The sequence below is a fragment of the Equus caballus genome, chromosome 3, assembly GCF_041296265.1.
Source record: "Equus caballus isolate H_3958 breed thoroughbred chromosome 3, TB-T2T, whole genome shotgun sequence".
Classification (NCBI taxonomy): Eukaryota; Metazoa; Chordata; class Mammalia; order Perissodactyla; family Equidae; genus Equus; species Equus caballus.
Window position 1 is genome coordinate 542,256 of NC_091686.1, and position 26,551 is coordinate 568,806.

At 39.0% G+C, this 26,551-nt stretch overlaps 1 protein-coding gene across 2 annotated transcripts in view; it reads right to left on the reverse strand.

Moving 5' to 3' along the window:
* Window positions 1-942: 942 nt before the first annotated feature.
* NETO2 (neuropilin and tolloid like 2) overlaps window positions 943-26,551 on the reverse strand; it is a 56,975-nt gene continuing 31,366 nt past the window's right edge. For both annotated transcript variants that reach the window (XM_023636906.2, XM_023636907.2), the window contains exons 7-9: window positions 24,811-25,039; window positions 4,166-4,279; window positions 943-3,025 (exon numbers count right to left, since the gene is read on the reverse strand). In XM_023636906.2, coding sequence (XP_023492674.2) covers window positions 2,445-3,025; window positions 4,166-4,279; window positions 24,811-25,039 — 924 coding nt within the window. In that variant the 3' untranslated portion in view covers window positions 943-2,444. The remainder of the gene's footprint in view (window positions 3,026-4,165; window positions 4,280-24,810; window positions 25,040-26,551) is intronic.

Genomic DNA, 26,551 nt, shown 5'->3' on the forward strand with positions numbered 1-26,551 from the left:
ATGGATTTAACAGCTGTGTTTATAATGGATATAATTTTACATAGAAAATATGCTAATTTTCCTTTCATTATGATGAAGAACAAGATCACAGTTGTTATTATATTAACATGTAGGTCTTTAATCTTAATTTAATAAAGTTTGTATTTTTACTATGCTGTTCAAATGCTGGCTGGCAGGTACCTGCTAAAATGCATACTCAACACAGCTGTTGAAAGGATTTAGGTGTCTAATCTGGCTCTGGTTCATTAGTTCATTGAATAATACACTCATTTTTACCCTCCCAAGTTGTATTTTTAAAACAGGAAATTATGCCGACTTAAAAAAAACCCCTTAAATCATGAATGTACTACGTGTAGATTTTCCTGTCTCCTGGATATTTGCATACTTTTCAAAAAGTAAAAAATGTGATATAAGAAACATTTTGGGGGCCAGCCCCACGGCCGAGTGGTTAAGTTCGTGGGCTCTGCTTAGGTGGCCCAGGGTTTCACTGGTTTGGATCCTGGGCGTGGACATGGCACCGCTCATCAGGCCACGCTGAGGCAGCGTCCCACATGCCACAACTAGAAAGACCTACAACTAAGAATATACAACTATGTACCAGGGTGCTTTGGGGAGAAAAAGGAAAAAAATAAAAATAGAAGACAAAATATTTTTTTAAAAAAAGAAAAAAACATTTTGAAGGAGTATGATATATATCATATTTAAAGTCACAGTTTTCACTAATCTGAGAAAACACATAGATGTGATATTTAAAAGAATTAACGAAATCCAGTGAAACTTCAACTTCTCGTTTCATTGAGAATTTACAACAAAAAATAGAGAAAATTAGAATTTATCTCTTAAATGGCATGTCTGTATTAGTTATAATTCAATAAACATATTCCTTTCCATGTAATATCTTAAGATCCAAAATATAGTGCCATAAATAATATGACTGAAGAATCATGTAACAATGCATATTTTAATATAAGATTTGTGTAGTGATTTAGAACAATAAATATCACACAGTGGAAAATGTATCATAAACTAAATGCAATAACAAAAGGAAACAAAAAGCTTATGTACACATTACCAAGGTCTTTACAATAAATTATAGAGTACAGTTCCATCACAGCATATTTGTATACAGAGCTGCTAATGTGAACACTGAAAGAAATCCGCCATGTAGGTCTTTAATCTTAATTTAATAAAGTTTGTACAGTATCAAATAATATCAAAAGTCTAAAAAAACACAAGGGGTTTTTATATCATGTTTATAAATTATTGTTTGTATACCATAAAAAAGAAAATAAGGTCAAAAGTGCAGTTTAAAAAAAAGTGGAAGTTGTCATTCTTGGTAAGAACTAGAAAAATGTATTGTCCCAAGTAAGAAGCAATCTAAAGGCTTATACAGTTTCTTAGGAATTTTCCTTTAACTCTCATACAACCTTGGTTACCATATGCTATAAGAAAAACCAATAATACAAAGGGAGCTAAATAATCTTTTTATACAAATAATAGGAAACACAGATCTGGTGATAACAAACATTGGAAATAAACATAATTATAGAACTCCCTAAAAATAAATTAAACGACTCTTTGCTCATAAGAACGAATGGGCTATCACTGAATGTAACCAAATTTCGGAAATTTCAAAGGATTTCCAGAAGTTTTCACCTTTTTCAAGTTTTTAAGTCATAACTGGCAATGGTGCATACATCCCAGGATTATGAAACTTTCTAGTATAATACAACTTAAGACAAAATATGACTGAAACGTGAATCATACCATTTACTTCTCCCAAAAGATAAAGACTCAGGATCCAGCAATTAAAAGGCAGCAGTATAGAAATTACTCAAGAAGAAACAGATGGACAAAAGATAACTCTGGGTCTTAATTGGCACTTACCACAGTAACTAGTTTTATTTTGACAAATTCTAGAACAAATGCCTATATTGAAATATGTGTAGTACATTAACCACTCATATTTATTTAAGAAACTGAAATGGCAAAATTACTGGCTTATAAAACAAATTAAATTTAGAGAAAAGAAAAATAAAAGGAATGTAAAGAAAAATCTTATTTTTAAGCTTACTGTGGGGTCAAAATATCGACAAAGCTATCCCAGTCAAGAGCAGTGTTTCTGCTACAGTAACAGGCAGCCTGAGCCTGCTCAGCACAACCCTCCTCTTCTCAAATGCCATTCACCCGGTGCTTCGTTTACATGACACCAAGCGTTAGATGATGATTATTTTTTTCAGTGAATTTTGGAAAAAGTTCCTTGGTTGGTTTAACATATATAGACTGCCTGAGATAATAAAGCTTCACCATTACAATAGGTTAACGGGAGATGGAAATCTTCCTAGTTGTGACAGGAGAAAAGGGCTGGCCGCTGAAAACAGTGCGGCCACCCTGCAGGCTGCATATGTACACACTTAATAATTAACGTCATCTTTAGTCAAAGATTAAAAATCAATGGATATGGATGCTTGTGCAGAATCTTCTCGGCCCCGGACATAAATTTCACAGGGAATCTCCTCCATTACTCTGTCTTCTAGGGCCTGTTCAGGGCACTCATGTGCCTGTTTGAAAGTGTAGCTACTTTTTTTGAAGGTGCTATTAAACGTTTTCATTGGCTGTGGTTGTGCAAAGTCATTTCGGAAGGGAAGTTCCATGGAGCTGAGGTTGGTCCTGCTCTGTTTGGTGCTGGAGGCTTGCGACCCACAGTGATGGTCGTGCACGCAGCGGGAGGCCGTGGAGGAGCGCCGCAGCTTCTGGTAGCTGTCCAGTTCCTCCGACAAGTCAGCCAGGTCTGCAGAGATCTCTTTGTCCCGGAGAGAAAACAGTTCATAATGAGGAGGATCAAACACTTCTTGAAATCCAGTTTTATTAAAAGCAGTTTTGCAAGTCATGACCTTTTTTCGAGGCTGTTTCACTTGTACTAAAATAGAAATAATGAGAAGGACCAAAACAACCCCTGATGTAATGCCAATAATTGTGCCGTGAGTTTTAGTGATTTGTTCGAACAGTCCTGCTTTTTTCTTTTCTGCAGAAAGAAAAAGAGAAATGTTGAGGCTTTCAAAATTCATTAATGAGTCCTGTCACAAATTGGTAAGGTATTTGTAGGTAAAGCAGGACACACGGGTCAAACACACCACAGATAATGCAATTTAACATTAGGTTTTTAAAGAACACAATCCTACTACGATTTCTGGTTAAACTAAGCAATCATAGTATAGCTAGATGACAAAATAAAGGTCTTATTTCTTTACTCAGAAGGTACATGAATCATGAATACATACACTTTGCAAATCAAATTAAATACACAAATATAGAAAATACCAAAACCATTACTCTTGGTTCTATCCAGTGTAGCTTTCTGCTGTACAGTAGATTTGACCAACTGCCGCGTTTAAGTAAATCCACAGTATTTCTACTGGGGGCCATCCGTAAGAGACAACTGAAATGAGCGGACTAACCCACTCAGGGATGTTATCACGGTCCACTGTTTTTGACTGATGACCTGAAATACTTCACGACAAGTACCTGAGGCAGCCATATCAGATTACATTGACTTTTCAGAGTAAGGTATTTATGGAAACCTTGGAGAATAAAAATAGAGAAACCTTAGAACTGAGACAGTGACATGATAACCAGCCTGCAGACATTCAATGATGGCCACAGCCATGTTCATCTGCCAGGGAGCATGCACTGGAAATACAGCAGAGGAAATTTTATGAAATAAAAATAGCAGTTCTTACAATGAGTCTGCTTTTACAGTGTAAGACTGAATCCATCAGCTGATTTTTATTAAATAGTATTTTCATATAATTTAAAAAATTACAATACTCTAGGTTATTTTCTACATTACTTTGAGAATAAGGTATCTTTACAACACAAATGACCAAGAAAATAAGGGCAGGAAATATCATGATGGACTTTTGAACAACTTAAAAAATATAATTTAAAGAAAAATGCTTTTGTTGAGAATAAGTATTTTTACTGGCTTTTGCCACATCCCAGAGGTCTATGATCCATCTAAAAGGAACATTCTATTATACGTCTCCGCTTCTGCCAAGGAAGCTCTGCTAAGCACAGTTGTAGAAAAGGACATTTTTAAGTCTTTCTTAAATGAAAAGCAAGGGCCACTCTTCTCTCAAAAGGCAGGCCTGGCCAGCAGACTCACCTTTACAGTGATTTTCATCCCAGGGGTACGCACAGTTCTGCACGCCGTTACACACTAAGGAGTTGTTGATGCACATGCTGCTGTGGCAGAAGAAGGTGCTCCCCGTGCAGGGGGCTGCGGGAAGAGAGAACACTGGGTTGCCAAGAATGGAAAGCACACAAATCATGAGCTCATCTTGATTTATGTTACACTTGCTCTTATAAAATCAGTATCTTACCTCAAAGGCCTTCCATGAATACACTCCGTACTATACAAACAACAAGACAAAGGCCAATATTCTCTGATGATGACTTGTAAACTTTTACTTACATTTGGGCACCAAAATGTCATTTTTAATAATGACAATATGAATATATTTGTCATGGTTCTTATGGAACTAGTATATAGCTTGGTAAATTTTTTCAAAACGTTAAAACAAAATGTTGGTGAGGATGTGGAGATACTGGGACCCTTGTGCACTGGGGGTGGGAAGGGAACATGGTGCAGCTGCTGTGGTGAACAGCACAGCATTTCCTCACGTTTATAGACATTACCACATGCTCCAGCAACTCCACTTCCAGGCCTACGCCCCAAAGAGCTGCAAGCAGGGACTTGAACAGATACAGGTATGCCAGTGTTCGCAGCAGCATTATTCACAAGAGCTAAAGGGTGGAAATGACCCAGATGGCTGTCGATGGATGAAGGGATAACCACAATGCAGTATATACAGAGAACGGAATATTATTCAACTGAAATTTCAGAATGAAATTCTCACGTTACGACATGGATGAATCTGGAGAACATCATGCTAAGTGAAATAAATGAAGACACAAAAAGACAAATATTGTATCATTCCCTTTATATGAGGTATCTAGAGAAGTCAAAATCATGGAGATAGAAAGTAGAATAGAGGATATCAGGGTATGGAGTGAGAGGAGAATGTCGAGTTGGTGTTCACTGGGGACAGAGCTTCAGTCTGGGATGAAGAGAAAGTTCTGGAGGTGGATGGTGGTGATGGTTGCACAACAATGCGAATGAACCTAATGCCACTGAACTATACACTTAAAAAAATGGTTAAAATGATAAATTTTAGGTTACATAGATTTTACTGCAATAAAAAACCCCACTCTTTGGGATTAAATTTATTTTTAAAAAACAATAAAGATATATGGAGTATACACCATGTAATTTCCGATTTTGTAAAAGCTGTTCATTCAGCCTGAAATGTCTGCTGCTTTCTCCTTCTGGTGGCCACCTACTCATCTGTGAAGACCATCCCAAGTGCTGCCCTGTAAAGAGTCCCCGCAATCCCCGAGGTGGCTAGTGACTCCAGCCCTACTCCATCTATTCTTCTAATTAGCACTTCTCCCTGTATGTGTGGACACTCGTTACACTAGATTACGATTCAATGTGTTTACTTCTGTTAGGAAATACAGTGCTAGATTGGAGACAGAAGTACCAACATAGTAATATCATGTATTTCAGGGTAAAGACACAAAAAAATCTGAAAGTCAAGATGGAGGACGGCTTATTTACCCTCCCCACTAAAAAAAGATTGTGGAGGTTAAGACAGAGGCCCTCCCCAAGTCAACTAACCATTTTGACTTAAAAAAAATAAGGAAACAAAATGCATTTCCTGCCTAATAAGTTCAACATTTTTTTAAGTTAATTTTTATTGAGTTTATGATACTTTAAAATTCAACATTTTTTATTTTCAGAAAACACGTTTAATCAAGGAAGGAGAACTGACTATTGCTCTACGTTATGCTAACAGGCCTCAAGTATCTTTTATATCTTTTCAAATGTTTCTTTTTGGGATGAAAACAAATCTAAAAATTTTACAGGACTAATAAGAAGTGTGTTTTTTTTCCCCTAAATACTTTCTTTTTATAAATATACAATGAACCTCATTAAAATGATAGCCATGAGTTTAGTGTTTTCTTCTCTCTAAAGAGAAGGCTCTCTCTTCAGATTACAGTCATGGGAAGCTTTGAAATACTTAACCCCATTCTCCAGCTACAGTGTCAGTAATAAAACTGACAGCTTGGTATATCCACCTGCCTGGGCCCCTTTGTCTACTTCTCAGTTGGTACTGAACACGGGCTGGAAAAACAGGTACTATTTATTGGGTCCCCAGAAAGCCCCAAAACATAATCTGATAAAAGCAGGTGAATAGAGAACATCCAAAATTGCTTTGCTACTAGAGAGCAAACATACCCTCTCTTTGAGGCAGAATCCTCAAAAAGGTAATATTCGCCCACGCCCCAGTGCCGCAGGTTAATCATTATGAAGTAGGATTTGTCTGTCCCTCCTCCCACCCCACTGCAAGCCAAACTGAGTTTATGCATGACTTCTATCTACATACGAGTGCATATTCTCACACTAAACTTTCCAGTTCGCTAGTTTGCTGAGCGCTCACCCACCACAGCTCAAGGGGAATAATCCCCAGGCGGCTCTCATGACTGGAGTCTAAAATAGCCAAGAGGTGTGAAGAACTGGGGAGCCAGTGCTGTGAAGCAGAGAGTGCAACAAACAATGGACTACTCATTAATTGAAACGGTTCTGTTATCAGTTCACTGGTATACCTGAAGATATTTAACCTCCCTGGGTCTCAGCTTCCTCTTTTTTTTTTTTTTTGTTTTTTTGAGGAAGATTATCCCTGAGCTACCATCTGCTGAGGAAGACTGGCCCTGAGCTCACATCTGTGCCCATCTTCCTCTACTTTATATGTGGGACACCTGCCACAGCATGGCTTTTACCAAGTGATGCCACGTCCGCACCCAGGATCCGAATCAGCGAACCCCGGGCCACCCCCTCAGCTTCCTCTTTTTAAAGACTGGCATCTTAGCTAACATCTGTTGCCAATCCTTTCTTTTCTTCCTTCTTCTTCTTCTCCCCAAAGCCCCCCAGTACACAGTTGTAGATTCTAGTTGTGAGAGCCTCTGGCTGTGCCATGTTGGACACCGTCTCAGCCTGGCCTGATGAGCGGTGCCAGGTCGGTGCCCAGGATCCGAACCAGTGAAACCCTGGGTCGCCGAAGTGGAGCGGTAAAACTTAACCACTCGGCCACGGGGCTGGCCCCAGCTTCCTCTTTTTAAGTGACTGGTATGCACTATAGGGTGCTAAAATCTGAGGAGATTATGAAATTAGTGGTCTCAATCATGTTGATACTTCTGTTCTTAATCCAAGTGCAAAACAATGTATATATCTAAGAAGTATTTTGCTCAGAGACTGTTAACTTGTCAAAATGGCATCAATTAAACTATTAAAATAAGTATTTCATGACTCAAAAAATGCTTGATGGCTTCAAAGCTCATCATAAGGACAGTAAGTATTGGTTACATAAATAAGCCATTAGATTAAGTACAGAAAATGCAATGAAGATGTATGGCGGTATTTTATTAAGCATAAAATTAGCTAGTGTACCCACCTCAGTTGTGTATTACACAAATGTGTGCATTTTAAAATGTAACAAATGGCCTAGAGAACACAAAGCATTTTTTAATTTCTTATTTCTAAAAACTGGAGTTTTCTGTTTTTTATTTCTATACTATACCATAATTCTATTACTTACTATATCATAATCCATTTTGAATTCTAATTTTACCTCTTTTATCCAGTTCATAAGTGAGAATATAGGGAAGAGAAGTTATTTTCAAGACAGGTTGAGTGAGGTTATAAACAGCACTGTAGCTTCTAGATATTCTGATTTTCTGAGTCCAACTATCATTAGCTCTTAAAGTTTATCCATAGAACATTCTGTGACTGCATTTTGATGGCTCTTTATAGCTTCAAAAGCAGGAAAAAAGAGTGTTCAGTGCTTCTCATTGATTGAACAGTGAATGGAAAATACCCTCAGTTATAGAGTCTTTACAACCGCTCCCCTCGCTCTTTAAAGCAATTAGAAAGCAGCACTGACATTGTCAGATTTTGTTTTGTAGAAACGCGAATTGTATTTATAATTACAAGTCTATTAAATTTTATGGATTTTCAGTGGACAAGCACAGCTGTTTATAATAAGAATCAAAGTATCAGCAACTGACCTGGGATGCCAGCGACACACTTCGATTCAAAACTACAGAAAACGGCTGAATTCCAAAGCAAAAGACAAAGATGACAGCCAAAATTAGTGCCAGTTATGAACTGCTCTCTATTCACAGCCTAAGGACTCTCTGCTTCTCCCCTTTATTCACTATCAGGTCACAGTGTGGGCAAGAGGGGGGTTAGGATTTCAGCTCCCCTCGACTTTGGAAGAGATGCGGCAATGATGCTGAAAGACAGTTCTGTCCCCTTCACTAAGCCTGCAGGGGCCTGGAGGCAACACGACACTGAACTTCGCATTCTGGATTCATTCTAACAAAACACCTTCTGCTGCTTTCACAGTGCCAGTCCTAGAAAGCATTTTCCTAAAACCATATCCTTTCTTAAAGAGTGAGGTCTATATTAGCATTCAGTGCTCGGGAGGAAGTCAAACATACCCTGACTGCTGTTCTGTAGCATCCATTTTAGCCGAGTTACACTATTTTAGTCACATTCTCAATCTACAGTGGGTAGACATGAAGTGACTCTCTCAAGCAGAAATAGTCCATTTATATGCACCTCCTCTGAAAGATTGTTTTCATGGATGGATTCATAACAGTTACAAATCATGAAAAGCTCAGAGACGAAGAAATAGTTTAACAATTTGAATTAATGATAGGCGCGTAAAAGGTACTGTTCGGAGCTCTCAAATGCGCTTATCAAACGGAGCTTTTCAAACTGGAACTTATGTTTTATAAAAATTCATGACATCTCATATTTTGATCTCACACATGCTCTTTTGGAGGGTGGCTTTCTTCTTGTTCCTGGGTAATAAAGCTGAATTTGGGATATGGAGTGAAGGTTACTGCAGCCTTCAACTTGGTCCTACATTTAGTGGTGAGTGTGGAGAGTCTCCTGAAGGAGGCTTTTCACCTATTTACTTATCAGATTTGTGCTAATGGAGAAATCATTAGTATATACAGAGAAAATAACAAACATACTAGAGAGGAATTTTTCATGTAAGTATATTAGATCAGTGCTGTCCAAAGTAAACATGCGAGCCAAAGATACGAGCAAGAAGCTATGTTAAAAAGGTCTTTAAAAAGAAACAGGTGGGGGCCAGCCCTGTTGCTGAGTGGTTAAGTTCGCGCGCTGCGCTTTGGCGGCCCAGGGTTTCGCCGGTTCAGATCCTGGGTGTGGACATGGTACCGCTCGTCAGGCCAGGCTGAGCTGGCGTCCCACATGCCACAACTACAAGGACCCACGACTAAAATATACAGCTATGTACTGGGGGGATTTGGGGAGAAAAAGCAGAAAAAAAAAAAAGATTGGCAACAGTTGTTAGCTCAGGTGCCAAGCTTTAAAAAAGAAACAGGTGGAATTAATTTTACTAATAGTTTATTTAACCCAATATACCTGTGCAGAAAAGAGTTCCTACAGCAGGACTGAGGCAGCTACCTTCAGAAGGGTCTGTGTGCAAGGCTGGCCCGCAGCGGGCATCTGGGAACCAGGCTTTCCTTCACTCCCTGACTGATGAGGAGGGTCACAGTGCCAAGAGTGTGTGTTAACAATGTCACTTTGCCAAATACCTGCTTTCCTTCTGTGAGTCGAGTATTTTGCTACATGCAAGGCAGAGAATGCCCATGTGACCAGCCCCCATACGAAGCTTGGGCGCTGGATCTCTACCGGGCTTCAGAAACCCTGTACACATTCCTGCATTTTTTGTTGGGGAAATGAACGTGCTCACTGCTCCCCGACAGGAGGGAGGAAGCATAAGGAAGCCCGGAGAAGGGCTGCTCAGACTGAGGCTTTTCTCCTGGCTGATCCCACCTTGCATCTCTTCACTGTAATAACTCTTAGCTCTAAGTACAAATATGCGCTGAGTCCTTCTAGCAAACCACCTAACATGTGGGTGGTGTTGAGGAGCCCTGAAACAATATGCAAAATATTCTCATTTTAACATGTAGTCAACATAAAACATTATTAATGAGACATTGTACATTATTTCATACCAAGCCTTTGAAATCTGGGATATATTTTTATAATTATAGCACATTTCAATTTAGACTGGCCACATTATAAACGCTCAGTAGCCACATGTGGCTGATGGATGCTGTGTTGGACAGTGTAGGTACAGATGTTAGGAATAAAAAAACTGAGGAAAAAGATGGCTAAAAGGCTTTCTTGCTAACTATATCTTTGCATCAAGCACTGATTTATAGTATTAGAAATAGTGAAACAGTCTTTGCACAATTTTTTTTTATTTTTCAGATTTGAAAAGTTCCCCCATTTAAAAAAGAAAGAAAAAAAATTTAGGGGCCAGCCCAGTGCAGCAGTTAAGTTTGCACGTTCCACTTTGGCTACCGGGTTCAGCAGTTCGGATCCCGGGTGTGGATCTACGCACAGCTTGGCACGCCATGCTGTGGGAGGCATCTCACATATAAAGCAGAGGAAGATGGGCACGGATGTTAGCTCAGGGCCAGTCTTCCTCAGCAAAAAGAGGAAGATTGGTGGCAGATGTTAGCTCAGGGCTAATCTTCCTCAAAAAAAAAAAAAAATTGGAAATAAACTGAGGTTATACCCACAGGGTAACAAGCAGCAGCAGCACAGTTTACTCACGGCAAACACCACTGCTGAGCTCTTGACACTTCCAACTGCCCCAGGAACTCACTTTATCCAAAATAACCCAACACTTTTTCCCTCTGATCGGTGCAATTTTCATTCCCCAAGTCAGTCAGACCCAAAATTGTAGGTATCTTTGACACATTCTGTTACTTTCCATTCTTGATTAACCACTAAATCTTGCTGACTCTATCTTGCAACCCTTCTTTACCCTCACTGGCACTGCTGTGGTTCAGAGATTCCTCACTTCCCACCTTGACTATGGAGCAGCCTCCAGCTAAAGCCCAACTCTGCCCACGGCGTTTTGTAGCAGGAAACCTTGCAGAACTCCCCACGCCTGTAACATGAAGTCTGATACAGCCTTTAATCGAAAAGCCCTCGAATTCTGCTTTGATGTGCCTTTCCTGGCTCAACTCTCTGCTCCCTCTCCCACTACTCCTTGTGGCCCAGATCAGCTCTGGGTCGATGCCTTCGTTCATCCTATTGCCTCTGTTGGAGATAACAACCTCACTTAACACTTCCACCTTCTAAAATCCACCTACCCTCAAGGATAAACTCAAAGGCCCTACCCTCAAGGACGACTCCTCCATAATTGATGCACCTGCTAGAACTGACTAGGATATTTAATAAGAAGGCACTCTGTTTTCTGTCTCAAATGGTCTTTGTCATAGAGAATCCTGTATTTGCCTTCTTTGCATATGTCATCTCACCTAAGTGACCATAAGATCCTCTGGGACAGGGACTGTTTCATCCATTTTTGTATCTTCACAGCAGACCTAGTACCCGTATGATAAACGTTCAACAAATGAATGGAAGGCAGGGAGAAAGGCTGGCTGGCTAGATAGGCTGCATAACCCAACCGACCTTCTGGCAACTCATCAAGTTGGACATAAAAGCCTGGACACGGTCACATACAATCAGGATTTTATAGAATCCATGGCATAATAATATAGTATTTTGAATTTATAAGGGAAAAATTATTTTTTCCCACTTTTCTCCACAAGTCCCCCCAGCACATAGTTGTATATTCTTAGCTGTGGGTCCTTCTAGTTGTGGCATGTAGGATGCTGCCTCAGCGTGGCCTGATGAGCAGTGTCATGTCCGCGCCCAGGATCCTAACCAGTGAAACCCTGGGCCGCCGAAGTGGAGTGCGCGAACTTAGCCACTCAGCCACGGGGCTGGACCTGAAAAATCATTAATTCTCAAATTTCTCAAGAAAAATGTCAGATAATATCCTACTGTCATACCTTTGTATTTACAAACTTTGGCTTTGCAAAAATCACACAGCTTATCATTATACCATATTCATCAGTCAGGATACAAAAGCTAAAATATTTGTTTCTCTCACGTGGACCATAGGTAAGATATACCACTTATTTTTAGAATACATGTGATGCAAACATACACACTCAATTACACCTGGGCCGTTTGGATGACTCTTTAAACGGAAATTCTGGGGGTGGCCCAGTGGCCTAATGGTTAAGCTCACGCGCTCTGCTTCGGCAGCCCAGGGTTCGCTGGTTGGGATCCCAGGTGCGGACCTACACACCACTCAAGCCATGCTGTGGCAGGTGTCCCACATATAAAGTAGAGGAAGATGAGCTCAGGGCCAATCATCCTCAGCAAAAAGAAGAAGATTGGCAGCAGATGTTAGCTCAGGGGTAATCTTTCTCCAAATAAATAAATAAAGGGAAATCTTCTCCATGTGGGAGATGACCATATGGGAAAGAGACCAGAGAGGCTAATCAGCTCTACCCAAATGTAGATCACAGTTAAGAGTCATTCAAACCAAGCAAAAAACATGATGGCATTTTATTTTATTTATTTAGTGCTGAGGAAGACCTGCCCTGAGCTAACATCTGTGCCAATCTTCCTCTAGTTTGTATGTGGGTTGCTGCCACAGCATGGCCGCCACCGAGTAGTATAAGTCTGTACCCAGGACCAAACCCGGGCCGCTGACATGGAGTACACCAAACTGAACCACCAGGCCATGAGGCTGGGCCCAATACAGTGGTATTTTTGAAAGCAGGTTTTTTGTCAAAGCTAACGTAATATGATCTGCACTTAGGATAAGCAAAATCAACAAAATATTAGGAGGTACTGACAAGTCACTTGGACTTTTATAGGACACAGGCAGCAGAACCAACTTCTCCTTGTAAGAATTATCAGGAGTTTAAGGGAAGACTCCTAAAATCTCTCATGAAAGTTTCTCTACTTTTAAGCTAGGTCAGTGTCTACACATGACCTACAACGTCTTTTAATATGAAAAAGTTCCCAGGTGCTCACAAAATAGCAAAGATGATTTTTAAAGACTTAAGCAATTCATAAAAAGACAAAAATGTCCATTGTAACCACAAAGAAAATATCTAAATACACACAAAAGGAAATTCAAACACGTCACTGGAAAAAATCAACTGAACACAAAAGAAGGCCAAAATGAAGGAGATAAAGGACAAGAATGCTATCAGGCATATAGAAAACAAATAGCAGAAAGGGAATGTCCTTCCTTATTAGTAACCACTTTCAATGCAAATGGACTAAACTCTCCATTCAAAAGGCAGAGATGGGCAGACGAGATAAAACCAGACCCAACTATATACTGTGCGACTACAGACTCACCTTAGATCTAAAGGTAAAAACAGTACAGACTGAAAGTAAAAGGATGGAAAAAGATATTCCATGCAAATAGTTACCAAAGGAGAGTTGGGGTGGTGATGTAAATATCAAACAAAAATAGACTTAAGTCAAAACTGTTACAAGTGACAAAGAAGGACTCTGTACATTGATAAAAGGCTCAATTCATCAAGAAGATATAACAATTATAAATATCAATGGATGGAAAATCAGAGCCCCAAAATATAAGAAGCAAACATTGTCAGAATTTAAGGGAGAATTAGATAGTTCTACAATAATAGTTGGAAGCGTCAATACCCCACTTTCAGTAATGGACAGAACAACCACAGAGAAGATCAATAAGGAAATAAAGGACTTGAACAACACCACAAACCAATTGAACCTAACAGACATATATGGAAAACTTGACCCAACAACAACAGAGTATACGTTTTTCCCAAGTGCACATGGAACACTCTCCAGGATAGACTATATGTTAGGCCACACACACACAAATCTTAATTTTAAAAGACTCATATCATACAAAGTATCTTTTCCAATCACAATGGAATGAAACTAGATACCAATAACAGAAGACAAGTGGAAAATTCACAAATACATGGAAATTAAACTACAAACTTTTTTTTCTATTTTATTTTTATTGAGGTTATGATAGTTTACAACCTTGTGAAATTTCAGTTGTACATTATTATTTGTCATTCACATTATAGGTGCACCACTTCACCATTTGTGCCCGCCTCCCCACCCTCCCTTTCCCCTGGTAACCACTAATCTGTTCTCTTTGTCCACATGTTTGTTTATCTTCCACATATGAGTGGGGTCATTCGGAGATTGTCTTTCTCTATCTGGCTTATTTCACTTAATATCCTGAAGGCCCATCCATGTTGTTGTGAATGGGATAATTTTATCCTTTTTTATGGCTTAGTAGTATTCCATTGTGTGTGTGTGTGTGTGTGTGTGTGTGTGTGTACATATATATATACACCATATGTTCTTTATCTAATCACCAGTAAATGGGCACTTAGGTTGCTTCCAGGTCTTGGCTATTGTGAATAATGCTGCAATGACCACAGGGGTGCATAGGTCTCTTTGAATTGCTGATTTCAAGTTCTTTGGATAGATACCCATTAGTGGGATGGCTGGGTCATATGGTATTTCTATTTTTAATTTTTTTTTTTTCTGGCAGTAGTGCTCTTTTATTTAGAGAATAGTGTGGAACAGCATGGGGACAGGACCCATGGGCAGTCAGAGCTGCTGCTGCTGGCGTGGTATTTTTAATTTTTTGAGGAATCTCCATACTGTTTTTCATAGTGGCTGCAGCAGTTTGCATTCCCACCAGCAGTATATGAAGGTTCCCTTTTCTCCACAACCTCTTCAACATTTGTTATTTCTTGTTTTGGTTATTTTAGCCTTTCTAATGGGTGTAAGGTGATATCTCAGTGCATTATGATTTGCATTTCCCTGATGATCAGTGATGATGAGCATCTTTTCATGTGCCTATTGGCTACCCATATATCTTCTTTGGAGAAGTGTCTGTTCACATCCCCTGCCCACTTTTTGATCAGGGTGTTTGATTTTCTGTTGTTGAGTTGTGTGAGTTCTTTATATATCATGGAGATTAACCCTTTGTTGGATATATGATTTGCAAAAATTTTTCCCAGTTGGTGGGTTCCGTTTTTGTTTCAATCCTGTTTTCCTTTGCCTTGTAGAAGCTCTTTAGTCGGACGAAGTCCCATTTGTTTATTCTTTCTATTGTTTCCCTTGTCTGAGAAGACATGGTATCCAAAAAGATCTTTTTGATACTGATGTCAAAGAGTGTACTGCCTATATTTTCTTCCAGAAGCCTTATGGTTTCAGGTCTTACCTTTAGGTCTTTGAACCATTTTTAGTTTATTTTTGTAATGGCATAAAGGAATGATCTATTTTCATTCTTTTACATGTGGCTGTCCAGTTTTCCCAACACCATTTGATGAAGAGACTTTCTTTTCTCCATTATATGTTCTCAGCTCCTTTGTCGAAGATTGGCTGTCCATAGATGTGCGGTTTTATTTCTGGGCTTTCAGTTCTGTTCTATTGATCTGTGTGCCTGTTTTTGTACCAGTACCATGCCGTTTTGGTCACCATGGCTTTGTAGCACATTTTGAAGTCAGGGATTGTGATGCCTCCAGTTTTGTTCTTTTTTCTCAGGATTGCTTTAGCAATTCAGGGTCTTTTGTTGCCCCACCTGAATTGTAGCATTCTTTGTTCTATTTCTGTGAAGAATGTCATTGGAATTCTGATTGGGATTGCACTGAGTCTGTAGATTGCTTTAGGTACTATGGACATTTTTAACTATGTTTATTCTTCAATCCATGTGCATAGAATGTCTTTCCATTTCTTTATGTTGTCATCAATTTCTTTCAGAAAAGTCTTGTACTTTTCATCGTATAGGTCTTTCACTTGCTTGGTTAAATTTATTCCAAGATATTTTATTCTTTTTGTTGCAATTGTGAATGGGATTGTGTTCTTGAGTTCTCTTTCTGTTAAGTTCGTTACAGAAATGCTACTGATTTATGTAAATTGATTTTGTACCCTGTAACTTTGCTGTAATTGCTGATCACTTCTAGTAGCTTTCCAATGGATTTTTTAGGGTTTTCTATGTATAAGATCATGTCGTCTGCAAAGAGAGTTTCACTTCTTCACTGTCTATTTGGACTCCTTTTATTTCTTTCTCATGCCTAATTGTTCTCGCCAACACCTCCAGTACTATGTTGAATAAGGGTGGTGAGAGTGGGCACCCTTGTCTTGTTCCTGTTCTCAGAGGGATGGCTTTCAGTTTTTTCCCCATTGAGTATGATGTTGGCTGTGGGTTTGTCATATCTGGGCTTTATAATGTTGGGGTACTTTCCTTCTATACCCATTTTATTGAGACTTTTTTTTTTTTTATCATAAATGGATGTTAGATCTTGTTGAATGCTTTCTCTGCGTCTATTGAGATGATCATGTGGTTTTTGTTCCTCATTTTGTTAATGTGGTGTATCATGTTGATTGACTTGTGGATGTTGAACCATCCCTGTGTCCCTGGTATAAATCCCACTTGATCCTGGTACATGATGTTTTTAATGTATTGCTGTATTCGGTTTGCCAATATTTTGTTGAGGATTTTTGCATCTATGTTCATCAGTGATATTGGCCTGTAGTTTTCCTTCTTTGTGTTGTCCTTGTCAGGTTTGGTATCAGGGTGATGTTGGCCTTGTCAAATGCGTTAGGAAGTGCTCCATCTTCCTCAATTTTCTAGAATAGTTTGAGAAGGACAGATACTAAATCTTCTTTGAATGTTTGGTAGAGTTCTCCACAGAAGTCGCCTGGTCCTGGACTTTTACTTTTTGGGAGGTTTTTGATTACTGTTTGAATCTCTTTACCTGTGATAGGTATTCAGATTCTCTGTTTCTTCCTGATTCAGTTTTGGGAGGTTGTAAGAGTCTAAGAATTTATTCATTTATTCTACGCTGTCCAATTTGTTGGCATATAGTTTTTCATAGTATTCTCTTATACTCTTTTGTATTTCTGTGGTATCCGTTGTGATTTTTCCTCTTTCATTTCTGATTTGATTTATTTGAGGCTTCTCTCTTTTTTTCTTAGTGAGCCTGGCTAAGGGTTAGTGAATTTTGTTGAAGAAGAACCAGCTCTTTGTTTCATCCTTTCTACTGTCTTTTTTGTTTTGATTTCACTTATTTCTGCTCTAATTTTTATTATTTCCCTCCTTCTACTGACTTTGAGCTTTGTTTGTTCTTCTTTTTCTAATTCTGTTAGGTGTAGTTTGAGATTTTTCTTGTTTATTGAGGTGAGCCTGTATTGCAATGAATTTCCCTCTTAGGACCAGTTTTGCTGCATCCCAAACGAATTGGTATGGTCTGTTTTCATTTTCATTTGTCTAAAGATAACATTTTATTTCTCCTTTGATTTCTTCAATGATCCATTGGTCGTTCAATAGCATGTTGTTTAATCTCCACATCTTTGCCCCTTTCCCAGCTTTATTCTTGTAACTGATTTCTAGTTTCATAGCATTATGGTCAGAAAAGATGCTTGATGTTATTTCAATCCTCAAATTTGTTGAGGCTTGCTTTGTTTCCCAACATATGGTCTATCCTTGAGAATGTTCCATGCACACTTGAGAAGAGTGTGTAACCTGCTGTTTTTGGACGGAGTGTTCTATATATATCTATTAAGTCCAACTGGTCTAGTTTTTCATTTAATTCTATAATTTCCTTGTTGACTTTCTGTCTGGATGATTTATCCTTTGGTGTTAGTGGGGTGTTGAGATCCTCTATTATTATCATATGGTTGTTGATATTTCCTTTTAGTTTTGTTAACAGTTGCATTATGTAGTTTGGTGCTCCTGTGTTGGGTGCATATATATTTACAAGTGTTATGTCTTCTTGGTAGAGTGTCCCTTTTATCATTACAAACTGCCCCCTCTTTGTCTCTCTTTACCTATTTTGCCTTGAAGTCTACTTTGTCTGATGTAAGTATGGTGACACCTGCTTTCTCATGTTCACTATTATGTTGGAGTATCATCTTCTATCCCTTCACTCTGAGTCTGTGTTTGTCTTTGGGGCTGAGGTGTATTTCCTGGAGGCAGCATATTGTTGGGTCTTGCTTTAATCCATCCTGCCACTCTGTGTCTTTTGACTGGAGAATTCAATCCATTTACATTTAGTGTGACTATTGAAAAGTGGGGGTCTGATGCTGCCATTTTATTGCTCATTTTCCAGTTCTCCTGCATTTCCTTTGTTTCTCATCCTGTGAATTTCGGACTACCAATTCAGTTAGGTTGTTTTCTATGTTGGTTTTCTTCTTGTTTGTAATTTGTGTCTCTGTTTTAATTATTTGTTTAGTGGTTACCATGTGGTTGGTATAAAACATCTCATAGATGAGATAGTCTATTTTCTGATAGCCTGTGATTTCCGTAGACTAAGCTGGCTCCAACCTTTTCTTCTTCCCCTTCTAGGTTCTTACCATCACATCTTTTTTCCTTCTTGTGTTGTAAGTTTGTGGTTAAAATGACATGATTATATTTATTCTTGGTGTTTCTCTTCCCTTTATCTCTAATGTTATACTTAAGCATTTGTTCACCTGTTCTGATAGAGAGCTGCAATTTTCTGATTTCGTCTTTCTACTTATCTCCTTGCTCAGGCTCTTGTAACCCCTTTCCTTTTATTTTTTTCAGGTATGAGGGCCTTCCTGAGCATTTCTTGTGTGTGTGTGTGTGTGTGTGTGTGTGTGGGGGGGTCTTGTGGTGATGAACTCCCCTGACTTTTATCTGGGAAATTTTTTATTTCTCCATCATATTTGAAAGGTATTTTCACTGGATAGAGTATTCTTAGCTGCAAGTTTTTGTCTTTCAGAGTTTTGAATATATCATTTCACTCCATCCTAGCCTGGAAGGTGTCTGCTGAGAAGTCTGCTGACAACCTGATAGGGGTTCCTTTGTAGATTATTTTCTTCTGCTTTGCTGCCCTTAGTATTTTCTCTTTGTCATTGACTTTTGCAAACTTCACTACTATATGCCTTGGTCTTTTTACATTGATAATTTTTACATTGATAGTCTGGAGATCTATTAGCTTCTGTCACATAGATTTCCAGCTTTCTCCCCAGGTTTCGTAAGTTCTCAGCTATTATTTCTTTGAACAAACTTTCTGCTCCATTCTCCTTCTCTTCTCCCTCTGGGATACCTATAATCCTTACATTGCATTTCCTAATTGAGTCGGATATTTCTCAGAGAGTTTCTTCATTTCTTTTTAGTCTTAGTTCTCTCTCCTCGTCTATCTGAAGCATTTCTACATTCCTATCCTCCAAACTGCTAATTCTGTCCTCCATAATATCAGCTCTACTGTTCAGGGAGTCCAGAATTTTCTTACTCTCCTCCATGGTATTTTTCATCTCCAACATTTCTGATTGGTTCTTCTTAATAGTATTAAGCTCTTTGTGATGTAGCTCCTGAACTTGTTGAGTTGTCTATCTGTATTCTCTTTTAGCTCATTGAGTTCTTTATTGATAGGTATTTTGAACTCTTTGTCATTTAGGTTGTAGATTTCTGTGTCTTTGGGATTGTTTTCTGGGTACTTGTCATTTTCCTTTTGCGCTGGAGATTTAATATATTTTTTTTCATATTGCTTGATGGCGTGGATTTGCGCCTCCACATAGAGAGTTTGGTTACTGCTTCCACTTGCTGCCACTGCAGGGGTGGGGTGGGAGGGAGCAGCAGGTGTGGAATCTGCACCAACCAGGATCCCTGTTAGCTGTTCCTGACTGAGTCTGGGCCTCTGCTTGGGATCACAGTGGCCCTGTGGGGTCTCCCATCAACTGTGGGAACAAGCACATGAGGGCTTCAGGCTGCTGGTGCCTACTCCCACAGACCGACCTAGGCACACTCCTTCTTTAGGGACTGCAGTGGTCTTGCGGGCTTTCACGACAGCTGGGAGCTGGTTTGCCCAGACTTGCAGCTCTGCCACCGTCTGGTCCTGCTGGATTTCACTTGCCCTCTCTGGGCTGCAGCAGAGCTATGGGCACCTAATGCAGCCAGCAGCTAGTTCACCAAGCCATGACACGTCTGCTCCTAGGTCGCCCAGCCTTTGTGCTTGGTGGGTGAAGCCTCTCCACTAAGGCCAGTAGAGACTCTCCCTGGGGCGGCTGTGGGACTCTGGACTATCCCCCTGGACCAAGGAGCAGTCATGCTGGGGGTCCAGATTGTCTCCGCCCACTTGCATGGTCCCACTGGATCTCACTTGCCCCTCGGGGCTGCAGCAGAGCTGTGGGTGTTTAATGCAGCTGGCAGGTAGCTCACCCAGTCACACCACTTCTGCTCCTAGGTTGCCCAGTCTTTGTGCTTGGTGGTTGGGGTCTCTCCACGAGGGCCGACCAGAGACTCTCCCTGTGGCCACTGTGGGACCATGGGTTTTCTCACTAGCCCCAGGGGCTAGACCATACACTCTTAACCAACCAGTGGTTCAGAGAAGAAATCACAAAGGAAATCAGATAATACCTTGAGACAAATGAAAATGAAAACGCAACATAACAAAACTTACAGGGAGCAGTGAAAGCAGTGCTAAGAAGGAAATTTGTAGCTATAATGCCTACGTTAAAAAAGGAGAAAGATTTCAAATCAATAACTTAAAGAACTAGAAAAAGGAGGGCAAACTAAACTCGAAGTTCTATGCCTTTGTCAGAAGTATTGAAATAATAAAGATTAGAGCAAAGATAAGTAAAATGGAGAACAGTAAAACCAGAGAAAATAAAAAAAAACAAAATTGGTTCTTTGAAAAGATTGACAAAACTGGCAAAACTTTATTTAGTTAGACTAAGACAAAAAGAAAGAAACAGAGATAAAAAGACTCAAATTACTAAAATTAGAAATGCAAGTGAGGACATCAGTGTAGACCTTACAGATATAGAAAAGTTTAGAAGAGAATACTAAGAACAATTGTACGCCAACAAACTGCCAACCTAGATGAAATAGACAAATTCCTAGAAACATGCAATCTACCAAAACTGAATAAAAAAGTAGAAAATCCGAATAGATCTCCAACTAGCAAGGAGACTGAAGCAGTAATCAAAAAACCTCCTGACAAAAATAAATCCCCTGGACCAGATGGCTTCACTGGTGAATCTACCAAACATTTACAGAGAACTAACACCAATCCTCAAACTTCTCCAAAAAGTTGAAGTGGAAGGGTCACTTCTTACTCATTCTATGGGCTAGCATTACCTTGATATCAAAGCCAGACAAAGATACTACAAGAAAATAAAACTACAGGCCATATCGCATGCATACTGATGTAAAAATCCTCAAAAAATTATCAGCACCAGATACAGCACCATATGAAAAAGGATTATACACCATGACCAAGTGGGATTTATTCTTGGAACATGAGTATAGGGAAATCAATCAGCGTAGTACACCACATTAACAGAACGAAGGGGAAAAACCACATGGTCATCTCAACTGAATCAGAAAAAGCATTTGACAAAATTCAACACCCTTTCATGATAACAACACTCAATAAACTAGGAATAGAAGAAAATTTCCTCAACGTGATAAAGGCCATATATGAAAACCCCACAGCTAATATGATACTCAATGGCGAAACGTTGAAAGCTTATTATTGCTATTTTTTTGGTGAGAAAGATCAACCCTGAGCTAACATCTGCACCAGTCTTCCTCTATTTTGTATGTGGGATGCTGCCACAGCATGGCTTGATGAGTAGTGTGCAGGTCCACACCTGGGATCTGAACCATCAAACCCCAGGCTGCCGAAGTAGAGCGCGTGAACTTAACCACTACACCACCAGGCCAGCCTGAAAAGTTGAAAGCTTCTGCCCTAAAATCAGGAACAAGACAAGAATGTTCACCTACACTTCTATTCAATATAGTACTAGAAGTTCTAGCCAGAGCAATTAGGGAAGGAAAGGAAACAAAAAAGCATCCAAATTGGAAGCGAGAATGTAAAATTATCTCTATTTGCAGACGACACAATCTTATATGTAGAAAATCCTAAAGATCACACACACACACCCCCCACCACACACAGAGCTAATAAACTAATTCAGCAAAGTTGTAGGATATAAAATCAACACACAAAAATCAGTTGCATGTCTACACATTAACAATGAACAACTGGAAAGAAAATAATTCCATTTATGCCAAAAAGAATAAAATTCTTAGCAGTAAATTTAATGAAAGAGATGCAAGACTTGTACACTGAAAAGTATAAAACATTGCTGAAAGAAATTAAAGAAGACAAATAAACGAGAAGACATCCTGGGTCATAGATTGGAAGACGTAATATTGTTAAGGTGATAACGATACTCAAAGCAATCCACAGATTCACTGTGACGGCTACCAAAATCCCAATGATGTTTTCTGCAGAAATAAGAAAACCTATCCTAAAAGTCATAGAATCTCAAGGAACCCTGACAGCCAAAACAATCTTGAAAAAGAAGAACAAAGTTGAAAGATTCACCTTTCCTGATTCCAAAACTTACTACAAAGCTACAACAATCAAATCAGTTGGTATTGGCATTAGGACAGACATATAGACCAACGGAATAGAAAGGAGAGCCCCAAAATGAACTCTCATGTGTACGGTCAGTTGACTTTTGACAAGGGTGCCAAGACCACTGAGGAAAGGACAGTATTTTCAACAAATGGTCCAGGGAAAACTGTATATCCACATGCAAAAGAACGAAGCTGGGCCTATACCTTACCACATAAAAAAGTGAACTGTGGCAGACGTTCCACACATAAAGTAGAGGAAGATGGGCATGGATGTTAGCTCAGGGCCAGTCTTCCTTGGCAAAAAGGGGAGGATTGGCAGCAGATGTTAGCTCAGGGCTAATTTTCTTCAAAAAAAAAAAAATGATGATTTTTATGAACTGATATGGAGGAATCTCCAGGATATACTGTTAAGTGACAGAAGCAAAGTGCAAAGAGTATAATCTGCTTTCCTTCATGTAAGAAAAAAGAGGATATAAGGAAATACACACATAGCAGCTCATTTATGCAAAAAGGAATACAAGGAGGATACAGCAGGAACCAATGTGATCGGTTGCCTACAAAACATGGGCAGGAATGGAGCACAAAGGATGGGGGAAGGGGGCCAGGACAGCGGAGACACGAGCCAAGGGTACTTGGACTACAGCTTTTTCATATAGCTCTCTGGAAACAATGGTGATATTCCAGGGATTCTAAAAATAGGAACAATTGAAAGTAACCATGATGTGGGGGGAACACGAAATAAAAAGTCACAAATGAGTCTAAGTGTATTACAAATGCGTGACATAACAAGAAGGAAAGGAGAGAGGAAAACAACCAACCTAAGTAACTGGAAACCCATATTTTGACAGTAAGGCTAAAGACAAAAAGAACTGTACACAAATAATGTCTCTGTTAGGAAATTTCTAACAGGGATATGTGTTAGCAACTCTAAAATTACTTTATGTGTATACTGCGATTGGACAAATCTATCGTGGATAATTAGAGCCAGGTTTCTCACCGTAAGAGAAGGAAAAGGACTTCTTGGAAATACGGTTGGTTCCAGGACTGGGGCAGGGAAAACAAAAGTTGAGCCTGGTTCATTGTGTGGTAACAAAAAGTAAGGAAGTGATTAAAAAAAATAATGGGCACATGAAACGGATAGAGGAGGCAACCTGAAGGGGCTCCCAATGGCCAGAGCTGAGACTCAGCAACAAAAGGACATCAGTAATACAGGATGATAGAATATATATACAACAATGGAATAAAATAAATACCTATGAGCTCATACTGATAAAAAAACTGAATAAAGAAATGAGGAAAAAGAACAACTCTTCCTCACAATCGAATTATAATTACTAAATGTAGAGGGAATGACGGAAACAGAAAACCATCATTAGGTAACACTACAGTAATAATTATGACAGGCAGAAACCATTAAAGCATGCTAAAACTAGTGAGCAAAAGGATATTTGAGTGGTCTCAAAGAGACTTACTAATTAGAAAGGAAAACATTAGTAACTTCACAGTGGAGAAACCTGGCAGACAGCACCTTAAAGAAGTGGTCAAAGTTAACCCAAGACAGAACACGACGCACCCCTACCTCCTTGGTGTGATGCGCTGAGAAAGATATGACATGATTTCTCCGGCATTCTTCACAGAAATGCATAACCTCAATTGAATCCATGAGAAAATATCAGACAAACCCAAACTGATGGACATTCTACTAAATAACAGGCCAGCGCTCTTCAAACACATCAAGGTCTGAGATGGAGGAGACTAAAGGAGACACGACAGCCAAACGCAACCTGGGATCCTGGATCAGAAAAGGACACTAATGGGGAAACTAGTGCTATCTGAATAAGGTCTCTAAATCGGTTAATAATACTGCATCAGTGTTAATCTTCAGTTCTACCTGGTGTGTAAGACGGTAACGGGGGAATCTGAGTGAAGGGCATATGAGAATTCTGTACTATTTCTACAACTTTCTATAAACTTACAATTATTAAAAAATAAAAACAAAAAAAAATAGCCTACCTAAATTTTTGGTGAGCATGGTTTGGTGGATTCATAATTAGTCACCAAGCTGAATTAATACTACTGATAATTACGTATAATTTTGAAAATCTTGAGAGAAGACTCCACTTTCTGCACTGCCTGTCATGTGTTTACACCTTTATAATAACGTAGTGGTGTAATTTATGTATTAACATGTTTTTCACCCATGAAGGTCAACTCCTTGAGAATAGGGACTAAGACTTAGTTATTTCTCCATCTGTGACTCGCAGTCTTTGTCAAAAAGAAACAATCAAGATAGTATTCTGAATGAACGAAAACTATGTAAACGATCTCAGTGCTATAGGAATCATTTACTTACGCTCCACGAAGGAAGTAAAGAGCATTCTGAATCTGCTAAGCCGACTGCCTTCGTCGGCCCACATCCGTATCACTCCAACTCCTGTTTTCAGCATTATATCATTGGCCACAGTGCTGCAAAACTTGGCCTTCAGATTTTCAATAGAACTGCTTCCATCATAGACTGCAACGAAGTTTCTCTTGCATTCATTTGAGTGCTCCATTTGATAATCTAGGAACCTCAAATAAATCTGTAACATTAAAACGAAGAAAAACACTGCTTTAAAAAAGATACACTAATTTGAATTTTCTAGTTCTCTTATCCAGTCAACATGGTAGACTTAGTCGAGTTACGACAGCTGACAGAAAAACAACAAAGGCCGACGCGTACGTATTTCAAAGAACCAAGACTAACGGTCTGTTTCTTTGGTTGTCCGAATAACGCAACCAAGCATTAACAAGAAACCTAAACTTTGTGTTTTGTCTACAGAGAAGAAACTTTATGTTTCATGAGGTATGACTATATTGCATATTTCCCTTCTTATAAAAGCAATCTCATGGTACAGACAAATTGGGAAAATAAAAGAAACACACTCATAATTCTACTACTCTAACAATCATTGGGATTAATTGGTGAGTTTCAGTTCTCCTTCACATTTTTAAAACCCAAGTTTACTTACAAGATACATACTGTCTGCTTTTGCTGTAACATGTGAACTGTTTTATCTATACTCTTCACAACCATAATCATTCCCATAATGTCCTGTTGTTTACCCACCATCCTATTATTGTAGACTTAAGTGGTTTTAAGATTCTACCCCATAAATAACAATTCTGCATTTTCAGTCAGGAAGACTTGAACCATAGTATCAAAATTAGTATTAGAATACTATTAGTATCCTATTTTTATTATCCTTGTTCTTCACATTTTATAGGCAGCTTGCTACCCGGCACTAAGTTATTTCTTAAAATATGCTTGGCCCACTCTTTTTTGAAGATTTCTTTTACATTCTAGGCTTCAAAAGACCTTGAGGATTAATCTTTAGGTTGTGGACTTAGAAAGATTGTGAGCATCTTCTCTAAAAGAACTGCATGAAGTAGGTATCACTTATAGGTAGGGAGGAAATTAAGGGTCAGAGAGATGAAGGCACTTGCCCAAGGTTACTCAGAGGGGGAATATGAACCTAGGCTGGTCTGACTAAAGAGTGTGTTATTCCCACTGCCTGGGATGCCTTCTATGTGTCTGTATGTGCACACACACACAGAGTTCGCTTTTAGCCTGTAGTTGCTCATATGTGACTCATTAATGAAAATAAAATTTTAGTGAGTGATGAATAAAGACTTCCTTTGCTTGCCACTGAAGACGTCTAACGAATATTCACTTTCTAGTTGCTAACTCTAAGGTAGCAGTATAATGCCACTCATCCTTTAATTAAAAGGGCTTCATAAAAGAAAAATGTAATGTCAGAATTTTTCCCCCAAAATACTTTGATGGCATAAAACTAAGAGCAAACAACTAAAAAATTATACTTAAAAAGTTAAATTTTGACCAAGTAATGTTTACCACTTCCATGAGAATGGTAGAAAATTGGTAAAGAAATAGGATTTCCATTTTCAAAACTTCACAGAATCTTCATAAATGTATTTTGACACAGAAGCAATGTTTTCTCCAATAAATCATCTGTTCTCATGAATTTCTCCATCATTTACATAACAAAAACACTCTTTCCATGGTTCTGTTATTATCTGTCTTCTCCATTAGA